Source organism: Mastomys coucha, unplaced genomic scaffold (assembly GCF_008632895.1).
Source record: "Mastomys coucha isolate ucsf_1 unplaced genomic scaffold, UCSF_Mcou_1 pScaffold15, whole genome shotgun sequence".
NCBI classification, from domain to species: Eukaryota; Metazoa; Chordata; class Mammalia; order Rodentia; family Muridae; genus Mastomys; species Mastomys coucha.
Genome location: NW_022196897.1, coordinates 7,161,824 through 7,174,852, shown reverse-complemented (window position 1 = coordinate 7,174,852; position 13,029 = coordinate 7,161,824). Strand labels below are relative to the sequence as shown.

Sequence of the window (13,029 nt, the reverse complement as noted above, 5' to 3'; positions counted from 1 at the left end):
TTTCCACTGTTTTTTTTTTGTTGTTGTTGTTTCCTTGGTAACCCCCTCACCCCCACCAGTTTGTGATTTTTCCCTTTAAATACCCCTTACTCCTTGTGCTCTGGGTCGAACTCCTCTGGCCTGCAAGGTTACGAGTTTGACCCCAGTACCGGCCTATCCCAAATAAACCTCGTGTGCTTGCATCAAGATGGGTCTCTCATGAGTTACTGGGTGGTCGTGTCATCCCAAGACTTGAGTGAGGGTCTCCCGAGCTCCGGCGGTCTTTCAGTCTCAGGTACCTGTTACAGCTCATCAGCTGCCGTGGTGGCTTCTTACTGAGACACCAGTCCTGAACATCAGCTACCATGGTGACTTCTTACTGAGACACCAGTCCTGAGCAATGGGGCTCTGGACATCAGCTGCCATAGTGGATTCTTACTGAGACACTAGTCCTGAGCAATGGGGCTCTGGAGAGCGCACTGGCTATGCCCAGAAACACATTCTCTGCAGAAGGCATCAAGCTGTATTCCAAAGCTAATGATGCACTAATGAGTGGCTGAGAGCTCCCTTGCCATGCTTAAGGCACCGCTGCAGATGTGTCTGAGAGCCAGGGAAGACGAGCAGGATGCTCTGCCAAGAGCAGCAGCACCGTGACTGAAATCAACCAGGCAGTCCTGTCTATATTGCAAAATATAGAAAATAGATAATTTTAACTGCTAATTGTTCTGGAGACCCCTACCGAGTCATTTTTTAAAACGTGGTCTAAATGCTGTCCTTGACAGCCACAGTGAAAGAATTACAGTCCATTCAGCCACAGATGCGCTGCTGATTGAAGTACAAAGAGGAGTGATCAGGGTTGTTGGTTTTTTTCTTGTGGCTTTTAACATTTACAAAGAAAATGATTTCAAGGGGTATATGGTAGAAAGACACACGTCTGTAAACAGTTACCAATCAGCCAAATACTCCCATTACTGGAAATGCCTCCTCTCCTCTCCTCTCTTACCAGCCCCTACACCCTATAATCAGCATCGAAATGCAACATGAATTATTCTTTTGTTCATGACTCAGAGGGAAGAGGATGAAGGGCTAGACTGAAGGGCATCCAACACTCTGTGACATGGGGGCCCTGTCGGAAATCACCTCACAGACACAGGCCCACCACTACACAGCCCCAGGAGGAGGTAGGATGCTTCAGAAGATGAGGAGAACAAGGACCAGGAAGCAAGGAGGCTACCAGGACCAAACACCTCTGCCAGGCTACAGCCCTCCTGCTCCTTAGAACAGGGTTGGGAACTCAGAGTGAGCTTTAATGTGCACAGAGTCAGAAGAGAGTGAAGAGGTGGCCATAGACAGACACAAAAGTAAGCTAATGTACCACTTATTCTTTGTAGATTTCCTCACTTCTGGGCTCTTAAAACACGGTCTCTAGGAGGAATATTAGGAGGGGACTGGAAGAAAAAGGAGATAAGAGAGGGTAAAAGAAGGGACACATATGACCAAGGTATATTATATACATGTGTGAAAACATCAGCATGCAACTTGTTACTTAGAACAAATAACATAGGCTACTGAAACTGCCATTCCATTCCCTAGATGCCCTAATGCCCCTGTGGTGTCTCACAGGACACTTTGGGATGTAACCTTGGAACAGACTAAGGATCTTGAGGTTACTGGTCATTGTGAGGGATGTTAACACTGTCTGAGGCCTACACCAAAGCTGAGTCAGGCCACTGCCACCTGTAAAGCCATTGGAATCATCTTAAAGATAGACTTTCTTAAGACTTAAGGAATCTTGTTTGAGTGGATGGTGGCGACCAACATGTCCAGAACCTAAAGGAAGAAAGCCCTGGGGAGCCACTGTCCAGCCTACAGGCTGAGGTTCCACCATCCTTACCATGGGAGCACTTCTTGGCTCTTATATTGAGCTCACTGTTCAAGCTTGGGTAGACTAAACGACAAGGAAGGCAGAAGTGTATCCTAAACCTCGCTGTTCCACTTCCTTAACGTATAAATAATCCCCAGATTTAACTCATCTCTGCCATTCTCCCTGAAATGATTCCTACACTGCTTCTGATTCATTTTCTTGACTAAGGCATGGCTTTAGAAATCCCCAGTTAACCTTTCCTATCACAAGAGTCCTTAACTCCATTGCCCAGAGAATCTGAGTGACGCTTTCCCAGTGAGGAATAACACATGCCCTTGTTAGCTTTAACTATCTTGATATAACCTGGAGTCAGCTGAGAATGTGTCCCTGAGTCTGTAATTGCTGTCTCCTTCTTCCATCTACATCCTGTGTGTAGGCCCCTACCACACATATATTATACTAAATTATATAAGTCTTTTTTATTAAAACCATTATGTGATGTTATTGGTTTTTTCTGCGACCACAGTCTTTGATGTTATTATTATACTAAGTTTCTCTAATTCATAGTGTCTGCCATAGTCTGTTAATATCTGAATAAGCTGTGATATTTCTTCAGTCTTAATTCTTTAGGTAATTAATTAACTAACTGATTAATTAGTTAATTAACCAGTTTTGTTTTTCAAGAGAGGGCTTTCCTGTGTAGATCAGGCTGGCCTGGAACTCCACCTGCCTCTGCCTCCCAGTGCTGTGATGAAAGGCCTGCACCACCACACTGAGCTTTTCAGTTAGGTCTTTTAAGTGCATTTTCAATATATGAAGGGTTGAGTCACACAACCTGTAGTAAGTGAAGGAATGCCACACTGCAAAATGAAAGTCCTACATTTCCACTTCTGAGATTAGCAGTTGAGGCCTTTCTAGATGACTGTGCTTTTGCAGAACAGCACAAGACAAAACCATCTACCACAGCACTGGGGCAACAGAAGCAGGTGCTCTCTAGGCAGGATGGGTGGTGGGACGTCCCAGTCTGTCCTTACCTATTCAGACCCTAACCACGGCTGGGCTAGAGAGATGGCTGAGTGAGTAAAGGCACTTGCCATACTATGACAACTTGAGTTTGATCCTCAGAACCTATGAAAATATGGAAGAAAAGAACTCCATAAAATCACATGGTGCATAAAGGGAAAAGACCAACACAACCAACAGCATACCAGGAAGCATAGTCAACAGAAAAGCAGGTTCAACCAAGATGAACCAGGCACTGGGCCTAACAGATGAGGATTTTGAGTTGGCTGTTCCAACTCCCTCAGTGAAATAACAACAAAACCATTCTTTCAATAATTTAGAATATCAGCAGCCTAGCAGGGGGCCTCAATAAAGATAAAACAAAGAAAAGAAATTGAAACTAAAAAAATAAAAAACAAAACCTAAAATAAAACTTACTTAGTATTCCCCAAATTAAATAGCTACAGGGGAAGACAGAATAAGAGAGCTAAGGGCAGATTAATGAAAATTCCCCAAGGTGAAGAACAGAGTTTGGTGGGAAAGCCCGAGAAGAGCGGAACAGAGCAGGTGGGGACTGACAAGCCGCTAGACAGACAGCAGTGCTAAGGCGTGGGTCTAGAACACCAGAAAGAGTGGGAGCTGAGGAGAAATGTGTGAAGAAACAATGAGAGTTTTAACATCAGACAAAAGACAGAACTGCAGATACAAAGGAGAAAACTAAAGGCGGGGGGGGGGGGGGGGGGGGGGGGTCGGGTAGGCTTTGGCATTTCAAATGTTCAAGCTATGCCCAATGGCTCTCTCCTCCTGTTGCCTTCGGATCCAGAAGTAGAACTCTCAGATCTCTCTCAAGCTCTATTTCTCCGTGTGCCACCAGACTCCCTACCACGTGGATAATAGACTAAAGCTCTGAAACTGTAAGCCAGACCCAATTAAATGCTTTCCTTTGTAAGAATTGCCTTGATCATGGTGCCTCTTCACAGCAATAGACCACTGACTAAGACATATGATGAATTAGAGCTGGCAAGATGGCTCAATGAGCAAAGTCATGTGCTGCCAAGCCTGATGGCCCAATTTTGATCCCCAGAAACACTTGCTAGAAGGAGGGAACCAGCTCCAGCAAGCTCTCTCCTGACCTCTACACGCACCAACTCCTGTGAGTGTCCACATCCTTACCAAATACCAAATCATTGTCATTTTAAAAAATGTATTGTTGTTAAAATTCCTTTCCAAAGGGAGACAGAAACAACATCTAGGACACACTGGGGCATAATTCCACCAAAATTTGCTCTGGGAGAGCAGTGAGCTCATTGGGCTTCCTTACAGGCCACAGGTGAGAGGTTACAAACGGGTGTGTGCATTGCCCCCACAAAAGCTTCACCTGAAAGTTATTACCCAGCAGGAATCCAGGCTCACATAGCAGTGTGGATGGAGAACTGCCGTCCTTTCTGTGTCCTACAAACTCTAGCCCCTCTCCTGGGCCATGTGCAGTTTGGATATATAGAAACCTGGAGGGATTCCTGCCCTCCCCACTCCTCGGGAATGAGCTGTCCCAAGTGGGCACAACTGAATGTTCCAAGAGAGTAGTTATTTGGCTCTGAGGTTGCTCTCTCACAACACACATGTATGATTAAGGCAATGATAACACAGAGTGATGGCATTATTGTTCTGGGTTAGCATTCTTTTAGAGTCTGTGATCCAAGTTAGTATTCTTTTAGAATATGTGATCCTAGTTAGCATTTTTAAAAATGTATATGAATTTACTGTAGCTGTCTTCAGACACACCAGAAGAGGGCATCAGATCCTATACAGAGGGTTGTGAGCCACCATGTGGTTGTGGATTTGAACTCAGGACTTCAGAAAGAGCAGTCAGTGCCCTTAACCACTGAGCCATCTCCCCAGCCTAAGCATTTTTTAAGAAGCCAAAAGAAGCCATAATTTGCATTAGGTTAGACAGTACATGAAATGTCAAATAATGTACCTGCAAGAAGAAAATGGGGTAACTAAGTTTCCAACAGTACAAAAAGACCTATTTAAATTCATTTTACTAACAAATAATTCAGGATTCCCAATTTGTAAAACACCTGCATGGTTATTGATCCCCGTGTGTCCAATTGCTGGATGGTTATTGATCCAGTGTGTCCAATTGCTGGATTTTTTTTTTTTTGTCATTTTGATTTAGAGTCATGTTCCTAAAGAGCAAATTAACAGACTGAGACAAAAAAAAGTAAACATTGATCTCAATATTTTATTTGAATATTTGAAGTTTAGTGTTGCAACAAAGAAAAGAGGGAGAACATTGTTTATAGTTGCTAAAATTGACTCAGTTCACATGGATCTCAGTTTTGAGTTGTAAGGCTGAGTCAGTAAAGTTTTGGATAAGAAACCACAAGTTTCATCCATCATCGTGGGGATGTGTTTCCCATGCTCAGCTACTCTGTTCTCCTCTTCTTCAACACTGGGATCTCCCATCTCTCGTCTGGTCCAGCCCATCTCTTCCTTTCTCTTCCCCTTGAGCCCTCATCTGTGTACGTCCGTGAAGAAATGAACAGAGATGGCCAATTCAGGTTCCCTTCAGGAGCTTTATGGACCCTTGTTAGCCCATGAACCTGTGGAAATCCTGCCTGGGTCCCACCCTGTGGTCTCACCCAAAGCCTTGACAGCCCATTGAAATCCCATGGCCCAAGTGGAAGTCGGGTTGAGTTGCTTTCAGGTGACTGAGAAGCTGTGACTCCCATGTGGCCAGTAACAACCTTCACCTAAACTTTCCAAAAATAAAGCAAGGCACACATCTGAGTTCCAGAACCAAGGCTCGCAAGGAAGCAAAGCTCCAGCCTTCTGCAGGCAGTCAGGGCTTGCTTGGCTTGAATTTCAGGGCCACACTGTTGATGCAAAACCTTTGGCCAGTGGGCTCGGGTCCATCAGGAAACACGTGGCCAAGGTGAGCTTCACACTGCAGGGGCAAGACAACACCTTTGTCACTCAACAGCCTCCCATGGTCCACCACACCCTAGAGCCTGACAGCATGGTCTTTTGCTTTAGAATTTGATTCAAAAATGCATAAGTGGATATACACAGACAGCTGTAGTTGCGGGCAGTCCTACTTCCCCAAACGATTAAAAAGAGGCCTTGACTTGCTCTTCTGTCATGTGGGGACAAAAATAAGGAGCCATCATGAAGACAAATGAACACAAGGAGGGTAAGGACCAATATAATCTGGGTGAGAACTCACTTTTAATATAATATAATCACTTTTCTTTTCTGAAGACAAAGCTTAGCCCTTTTCATTTGCTAACCTCTGCCATCTTATAAAACACATCAGGAAATGTGAGCACCAATGATATGAAAATAAGTTTCCTTGGGCTGGTAAGATGGTTCAAACAGATAAAAAGCAGTTGAGCCACAAGCCTGACAATCTCAGTTAATCCCCAGAAGCCATGATAGAAGGAGAAAACTGACTCCTGAGAGCTGTCCTCTGACCTCCTCATGTGTACAGTGGTGCTTGTGCATGCGTGCACACTCGAGAATGTGCACACATGCAAACAATAATAACAAAGACAATAACTATAACAACCATAAAATACAAAGCCAAGTTTTTTCTGGATCTAAGCTCCCTTAGATAGGCTCCCAGAAGGAGTAAGATGCTAATGTCTCTGCCTATTGGTGGCATGCTACCAAGCAGGAATGAAATGCCACCTTCATCTTCAGTGCCAGATGGAATGGGAGAGTGAGATCACTACAAGTGTGGGTTCAAGCCCAGTGCATTTTAATGACAAGGTATACCATGGAAGAAGAAGAGAGGCACCAAAGAAAGAACAACTCCTTTCCTTTCATAGAAAATGAAAAAAGGCAAAAGACATCACCTGCTTGCAGACGACCTCCATGCGAGGATACCCTAAGGAATTGTCCAGTCGTCTCAGGATCCCCGTGTGACTCTCATCTGAGTCTTTTGTGCCGTGAGCCTCAGAAAATGAAGGCCAGCCAGTGCCAGAACAGTATTTCTTCTCAGAACTGTGGGAGTTAGTGCAGATGCACAGCATTAGAATTAGAAGACAGTGGGACCCACAGCCTTTACACATGGGTGTTGGCATAACAGATTCTTAGGTCCCATCCCTTTGCTCTGAGCAATACTCAGCAGCCACTCCTTCTGCCAGATCCCAAGCTGGGCTTCAAAGTTCCAGGGAATTATTCCTTCTGCCCCTTTGCATTCAAGACGTCTCTGGCCATAGTGAAATGAAGTATTTTTCTTTGAATGCTAATGGCTTCTTGCTCTGGGTCCGACCTAAAAGAACTAGAAAGACTAAGGCTACGCGAACTTGTTTGCATATGAGGAACCACAGATCAAATCCTCCAAAGGTAGAAAAGGAAGAACAGCGTTTAGGGTGGGGTCTACAGGATGGAGGTACATCAGCATAAGATCTGATGGAGCAGCAGTTTGTAGCAATGGAGATTTCTATTATCAGAACCCAGGCTGGCCAGGAGAATGAGAGGCCCACGTGCCACTTAGAAGTGAGAAAGTAGAGAAGCTGCTCAGTCTCCTGGGGATGTGGCTTCCTCACAACAGCACCAGCCTTGCAGAGATACTTGGAGGAGTCAAGAACACCGCTCCTTGAAGCTAGGTGGGGAGCTCAAGGCAAGGCGGCACTCAGGAGCACTCGTCATGATTACTGTCCTTAGTCAATTAGCTCGGCACTCTGATAATCACTGGATAAAGCCTGATGCTTGGGGTGGTCTTCCGGGGCGAAGGATGGCAATTGCTGGAGTGGGCTGAGGAGGGGAGGCAAGAGGACTGCTGGAGATCCGCCCCACGACACCTCACCCTCAGGAGCAGGCTGAAGCTTAGTGGCAGACATGTAAGGTCCTGGGTTTGATTCCCAGCATCATCCCAAAAGAAAGACTTAATAGTTTTAGAACTCACACAGAAAAGTGTCTGTAAACAACATTGGAAAGCTAAAAGAAACTTTCAGACAGCATAGAGATGATCCTCTCTACCTAAGAAAGCAATGATTTGGAATTAAATCCTGCCTTAAACTAAGCAGAGAACACATGAGCGTAAAGAATCAAACTCCTATCGGCTGAACACACAGCTCCTCAGAGACAGGGCACATGATGGGACCTCAAGCTCCTAGCTCGGCTGAACACACAGCTCCTCAGAGACAGGGCACATGATGGGACCTCAAGCATTTTGGTCTCAGGACTCTTCTGTGCCCCCAAACTATTAAGGGTTCCCCAAACGCTTCAGTATGGGTTTTAAGTACTAATATTTAGCAAGTTCAGAAACACGACTTGGAATTTTAGAATATGAAAGTATTATAGCACTTTTTTTTTGTTTTTTGAGACAGTTTTATTGTGTAGCCCAAGATGGCCTTGAGCTCATAATCTTCCTGCCTCAGCTTTTCAAGTGCTGGGACTATAAGCTCATATCAGCATTCTTGATTTATATGGATTTTAAAAAGTAAAAAATTCTTGCTGAGTAGGTTGTATACACCGTTAATCCCCTCACTCAGGAGGCAGAAGGAGGAGGATCTCTATGAGTTCCAGGCTACCCTGGCTTGCAAAGTAAGTTCCAGGACAGCCAAGGCTACAGAGTCTCAAAACCTTGTCTCAAAAATGAGTAAACAAATAACACAACAGCAAAAATAATAAATGCCTTATATGTTAACAGACATTTTGTGACTATTGTCTTAATTGAACCAGGTTTAATGAGGATTGCATTATTTCATAATTTTCTTTTTTAATTTTTATTGGTTATTTTATTTCAAATGTTATCCCCCTTCCCAGATTCCCCTCCCCCTGCTTCTATGAGGGTGCTCCCCCACCCACCCACTCCTACCTCACCACCCTAGCATTCCCCTATGCTAGGGCATCAAGACTTCACAGGACCAAGGGTCTCCACTCCCACTGATGCCCTACAAGGCCATCCTCTGCTATACATACACAGCTGGAGCCATGGGTCCCTCCTTGTGTACTCTTTGGTTGGTGGTTTAGTCCTTGAGAGTTCTGGGGGGTCTGGTTGATATTGTTGTTCTTCCTATGGGGCTGCAAACCCCAAATATTTTTATTGTCTGTTTCAAAAACATTGAAGCAAACCCTGATCTATGTCTTCATTCACTCTGCCTCCAGACTGTTCTACCTAAACTATAGAATGAAGAGGGGGTTGGAGTAGGGTGAAGAGCAACAGTAGAGGCTCTATCTACTTAGCAAGCAGAAGGTCTGGGATTCAAGTTTTAGCAACTCCTTGCTCCCCTAGAAATATTCTGGGAAGCCCCAGGGCTTCCTTTTTAAGAAATCTGCAGTGACAGCTTGGCTTCCAAAAGGGCTTGGTGGAAGCTAGACTCCATTACATCTTACAGTGTCCTTACAGTATTACTGGTCCTCTGATGCCATCAGCTCATGGTGGATGGGGAAACAGAGACATGATGGCAGATTCCCTGAGGTGTGTTGGTACTTGGCATGTTTAGAATAGAGTCTGATCATGGTAGATGCTGTCAGTCTTTTTATTTTCTGTTAATATTGCCAATAAAAGGCGTGTGTGAAATTTGAGCAACCCTGAGTCCAGCTGGAGGCATCTGTAGGTTTGGGTTGGTTTCCCTGAGATTACTGTTACAGATTAGCGCTGGGATGCCTGTCTGGTGTGCACACGGCAAAGATCCCTAGCATTGGGGGTGATGTGGAAGGCCGATTTATCCAACACTTCAGTACTCTAAGCACCTCTTATCCTCTTCCCACCCCTCCCATCCCCAGCGATATATGCACTACTAACCATTAGAGGAATTTTGATAGAGAATTATGAATGCAATAAAGCTTTTTTTTTTTTCAAACTGACAAATGAATCTAAAGCTAATAAAAAGTCATTAAGGGCTTTATGGGAAACAATAAACCTTTACTGATGAAATTGGCAGAAACTTGGAGATTTTACCGAGTAATATAAAGCCCAAGATACATCATATAAGACTGACAGTATACATATGAAAGCAAACTAGATACATATTTAATTGATTAGCAGGTTACATGGCTCATTCCTCCTACACTGAAGCCACTCTGGATCATACACTCTGACACTCTGAGCTTTGTTCTTTTTTTTTTCATTTGTTTTTTGAGTTTGTTCTCTCTCATGTTTGTTTCTCCCTTGTTTCTGGACATCACACAGCCCCCACAAACAATAGCAGAAGCAGTGGGTAATCAATGGTACTTCTAAATGGAACTGTAGAAGCACTCACATTCATTTCTGAACAAGGATACATGAGGTTGTAAATAATATTACCTTGTTACTTGGGACATGCAGGGCATCAGGGCACAATACAGAAAAAACTAATATCAGGTTCCCAAATGCTACTATTTTAAGGAGACGTACAACCATAAAATACATAATCTTGAAATAGTTTTTCTTTACCTAATGTCTCAACTGTGTAACTCAGTCTGGCAACTCGAACTCTAGATCTTCCTGCCTCCGCTTCCTGGTCACTGGGATTGCAGATATGCCCCACCACCCTCGCATCGACACAATTTAATAAACACTTCCAGAAACAGTTTGAGGGAGGAAAGAAGAAAGGTAGTGCAGGCGGCAGACCACTGTCATCAGAGTCTCAGGTTAACAAGATCCTAGATCTGGATATGTAGGGGAGCGTGGGCAAGCTGGGAAGTGTTGTTGACTTGGTACCCTCACTCAAGTTCTCAGACTAGTGCGGGAGCGCTCCACAGAGGCAACAATCACTGCAACGAAGCAGGTCCATGAATGAAAGGGACAAGGGGAGCTCTGTCAGACATGGCTGGGGACCAGGCTCTGAAAGGGGAGCTTGTGGAGGAACCTGGAGTCTGATAGTGTCTGCCTAGGGCCCTACGGCTGGGATCTGGAACGCTGGCACCAGACAGTGAAGACACTAAGGCGTGGCGTATGGAAACGTGGATGGGCTGGTAGCAGTGGGAGCCTGGATAAACCATCTAACCTCGCCAGGCCTCAGTACCTCCCATGAAACGAGATCACTACGGAGAGCAACTGAGAGGTCTGCGGAAGTGAGGGCATTCACAGCAAACCTTGTCGGGCAGGCAGTGACTTAGTGCTGACGCACTTCCGGTTCCTGTTGGTACTGGCGCTCAGCACTAGCACTTACTGGAAGGATGACTCCTGGGGTCTGAACACAGTTTCAGTTCAGGTTAAAAGTTCATTGCCACATGGCAGTGCTGAGAGGTGACTGGGTCCTAACAAGAAATACTGAAGCTCTTTCTAACAGGGCTGGGTTACCTAACAAGAGTGCTGATTGGTAAAATAAGCTCTTTGGTTGGTAAAACACAAGGCTACTCTTGTGTTTTATTTCCACCGTGCTTGCTCACCCTTTGGCCTTCTCGCTATTTTGAAATAGCATGAAGCCCTCACTACAACCCAAGAGGCTGTGGCACCATCTCCTCACACTTCACAGCCTCCTGATATTTTGAGGCCCAGCCCAAACTATCTGGTGTTCTGTCTCAGCAACAGGAAGAAAGTTGACATAAGGATGTTGAACAACTTTGTTACAGACTCTAAACATCAGTTTCCACATCTCTTACATGGACACATTCAGCAACTCATCGCAGGGGACATCTTCCACTGGACTGAACCAGGTGCATAGCACACGTTTTAGTACACATACTTGTCTCTCAGAGCACGTTCACTGGGAAGCTCATAATTGGCTGTCACTCCAGGAGGCTGCACAAACGCTTCTGGTCTCTGTACTCAAGTGCACACACAAATACATATTCAAGTAATTTTAAAAATATAAAATTAGAAAATATTTTCTAGAAAAGATGAATTTGAAAAATCCTGACTTCTATACATATCCACGGGGCTGCATTTCTGAAGTGTTCAGGGGGCATCGTCAATGCTGGAGCTGGCCAGGGGCAGAGAAGATGCCCTGGATTAACAAGTCAATAAGCATGTTCTGAGCAAGTCGTGTTAGCTTCCTAGGGTGATGCTAACACATTAAAACGAAGTGGTGGGATGCTTTTATGGTTCTGAAGGCTGAAAGTCCAAAGTCAAGATCTCAGCAGCACCGTGTCCCCTAGAAGACCCTAGCAAGTGTTCTGTTCCTCTGTCTAGTTTCTGGAAGTGGCTGGCAAAGCTTGGCATTGCTCCAGCCTTTGTGTCTGTTTCATGTGGCAGTCCCCTCTTTGGTCCTGTTCCCCTTCCTCTTATTAGAACCCCAGTTGTATTGGATTAAAGGAACATCCAATTTCCGAAGACCCAACTGTAACAAATTCTTTCTGCAGTGACCCTGTCTCCACCTCAGGTCATAGCTTCTGCACGTGAAGGCCTCAACATGTCTTCCTCAGAGACAGCGCTCTTCCAGGCTTTTCTGTTGCTGTGATAAAAGTCTCTGACCAAAGGCAGCAGGGTTCATTTCATCTTACAACTCTCAGGTCACTATCCATCACTGAAGGAAGTCAGAACCAGAGCCACAGAGGAAGGAACATCGCTCATGGCTTGTTCTGTCTGTGCTCACACTCCATTCCTACATGACCTGGAACCACCTGCCCAAGGTTGCTACTGCCCACAGACAACAGGCCATTAAAACTCCTTCCCAGGTGGCTCTTGGTTGTGTCAAATCAACAGTAAAAACACTAACCAGGAAAAGTTCAGCCCAAAGTATATAGATAAAATTAATTGCCCAAAGGATTCCAACAGCCTATCAGCTTTATCTCCTTCACTAAAAAAAATGTTTGTCCCAATAGGAAGCATCTACATGCTAAACTATGTGCTGACACGGTAACTTAGAAGAGAAAACAAAGCCAAGCTTGAGACTAGAAATAAAGAGGTAATATGAGTGAGAAAACAACTCCTAACACTATCCTCTTAAATGGTAAGTGGTTATCTCTAAGAATACACCATTGTTAGTATGTCCTGAGTATTTAGTAGGTTTTATGCCTTGTCCTATTGTGTTAATATTTATTAAGTCATAACTCAGTTAATCCTCACATCAGCCCTATAAACTGGGTGCATTATATTCTCATTTTACCGGTAAATGAGGAAATCAAGGCAGAGACATGTTAAGAAACTTACCCAAAGTTACCCAACAATGGAAAACATACAGACACCTAGACAGCCTTCACCATACTCTTGTAAATGAATGTTCTTTAAGAAGAGTGTGTTCCCTAATTTCTTTCTCTGCCTGTTTATCCTTTGTGTATAGGAAAGCCTCTGATTTGCTTGAGTT

The 13,029-nt window shown here is 44.5% G+C and overlaps 1 protein-coding gene across 3 annotated transcripts in view; it reads right to left on the bottom strand.

Annotated features, from left to right (window-relative positions):
* Positions 1 to 5,076: 5,076 nt before the first annotated feature.
* The window catches only part of Msrb2 (methionine sulfoxide reductase B2), a 22,732-nt gene continuing 14,779 nt past the window's right edge, over positions 5,077 to 13,029 (bottom strand). For 2 of the 3 annotated variants that reach the window (XM_031369120.1, XM_031369121.1), the window contains exons 4-5: positions 6,706 to 6,853; positions 5,077 to 5,795 (exon numbers count right to left, since the gene is read on the bottom strand). In XM_031369120.1, coding sequence (XP_031224980.1) covers positions 5,691 to 5,795; positions 6,706 to 6,853 — 253 coding nt within the window. In that variant the 3' untranslated portion in view covers positions 5,077 to 5,690. The remainder of the gene's footprint in view (positions 5,796 to 6,705; positions 6,854 to 13,029) is intronic. The other variant, XR_004118461.1, reaches the window with a different exon arrangement.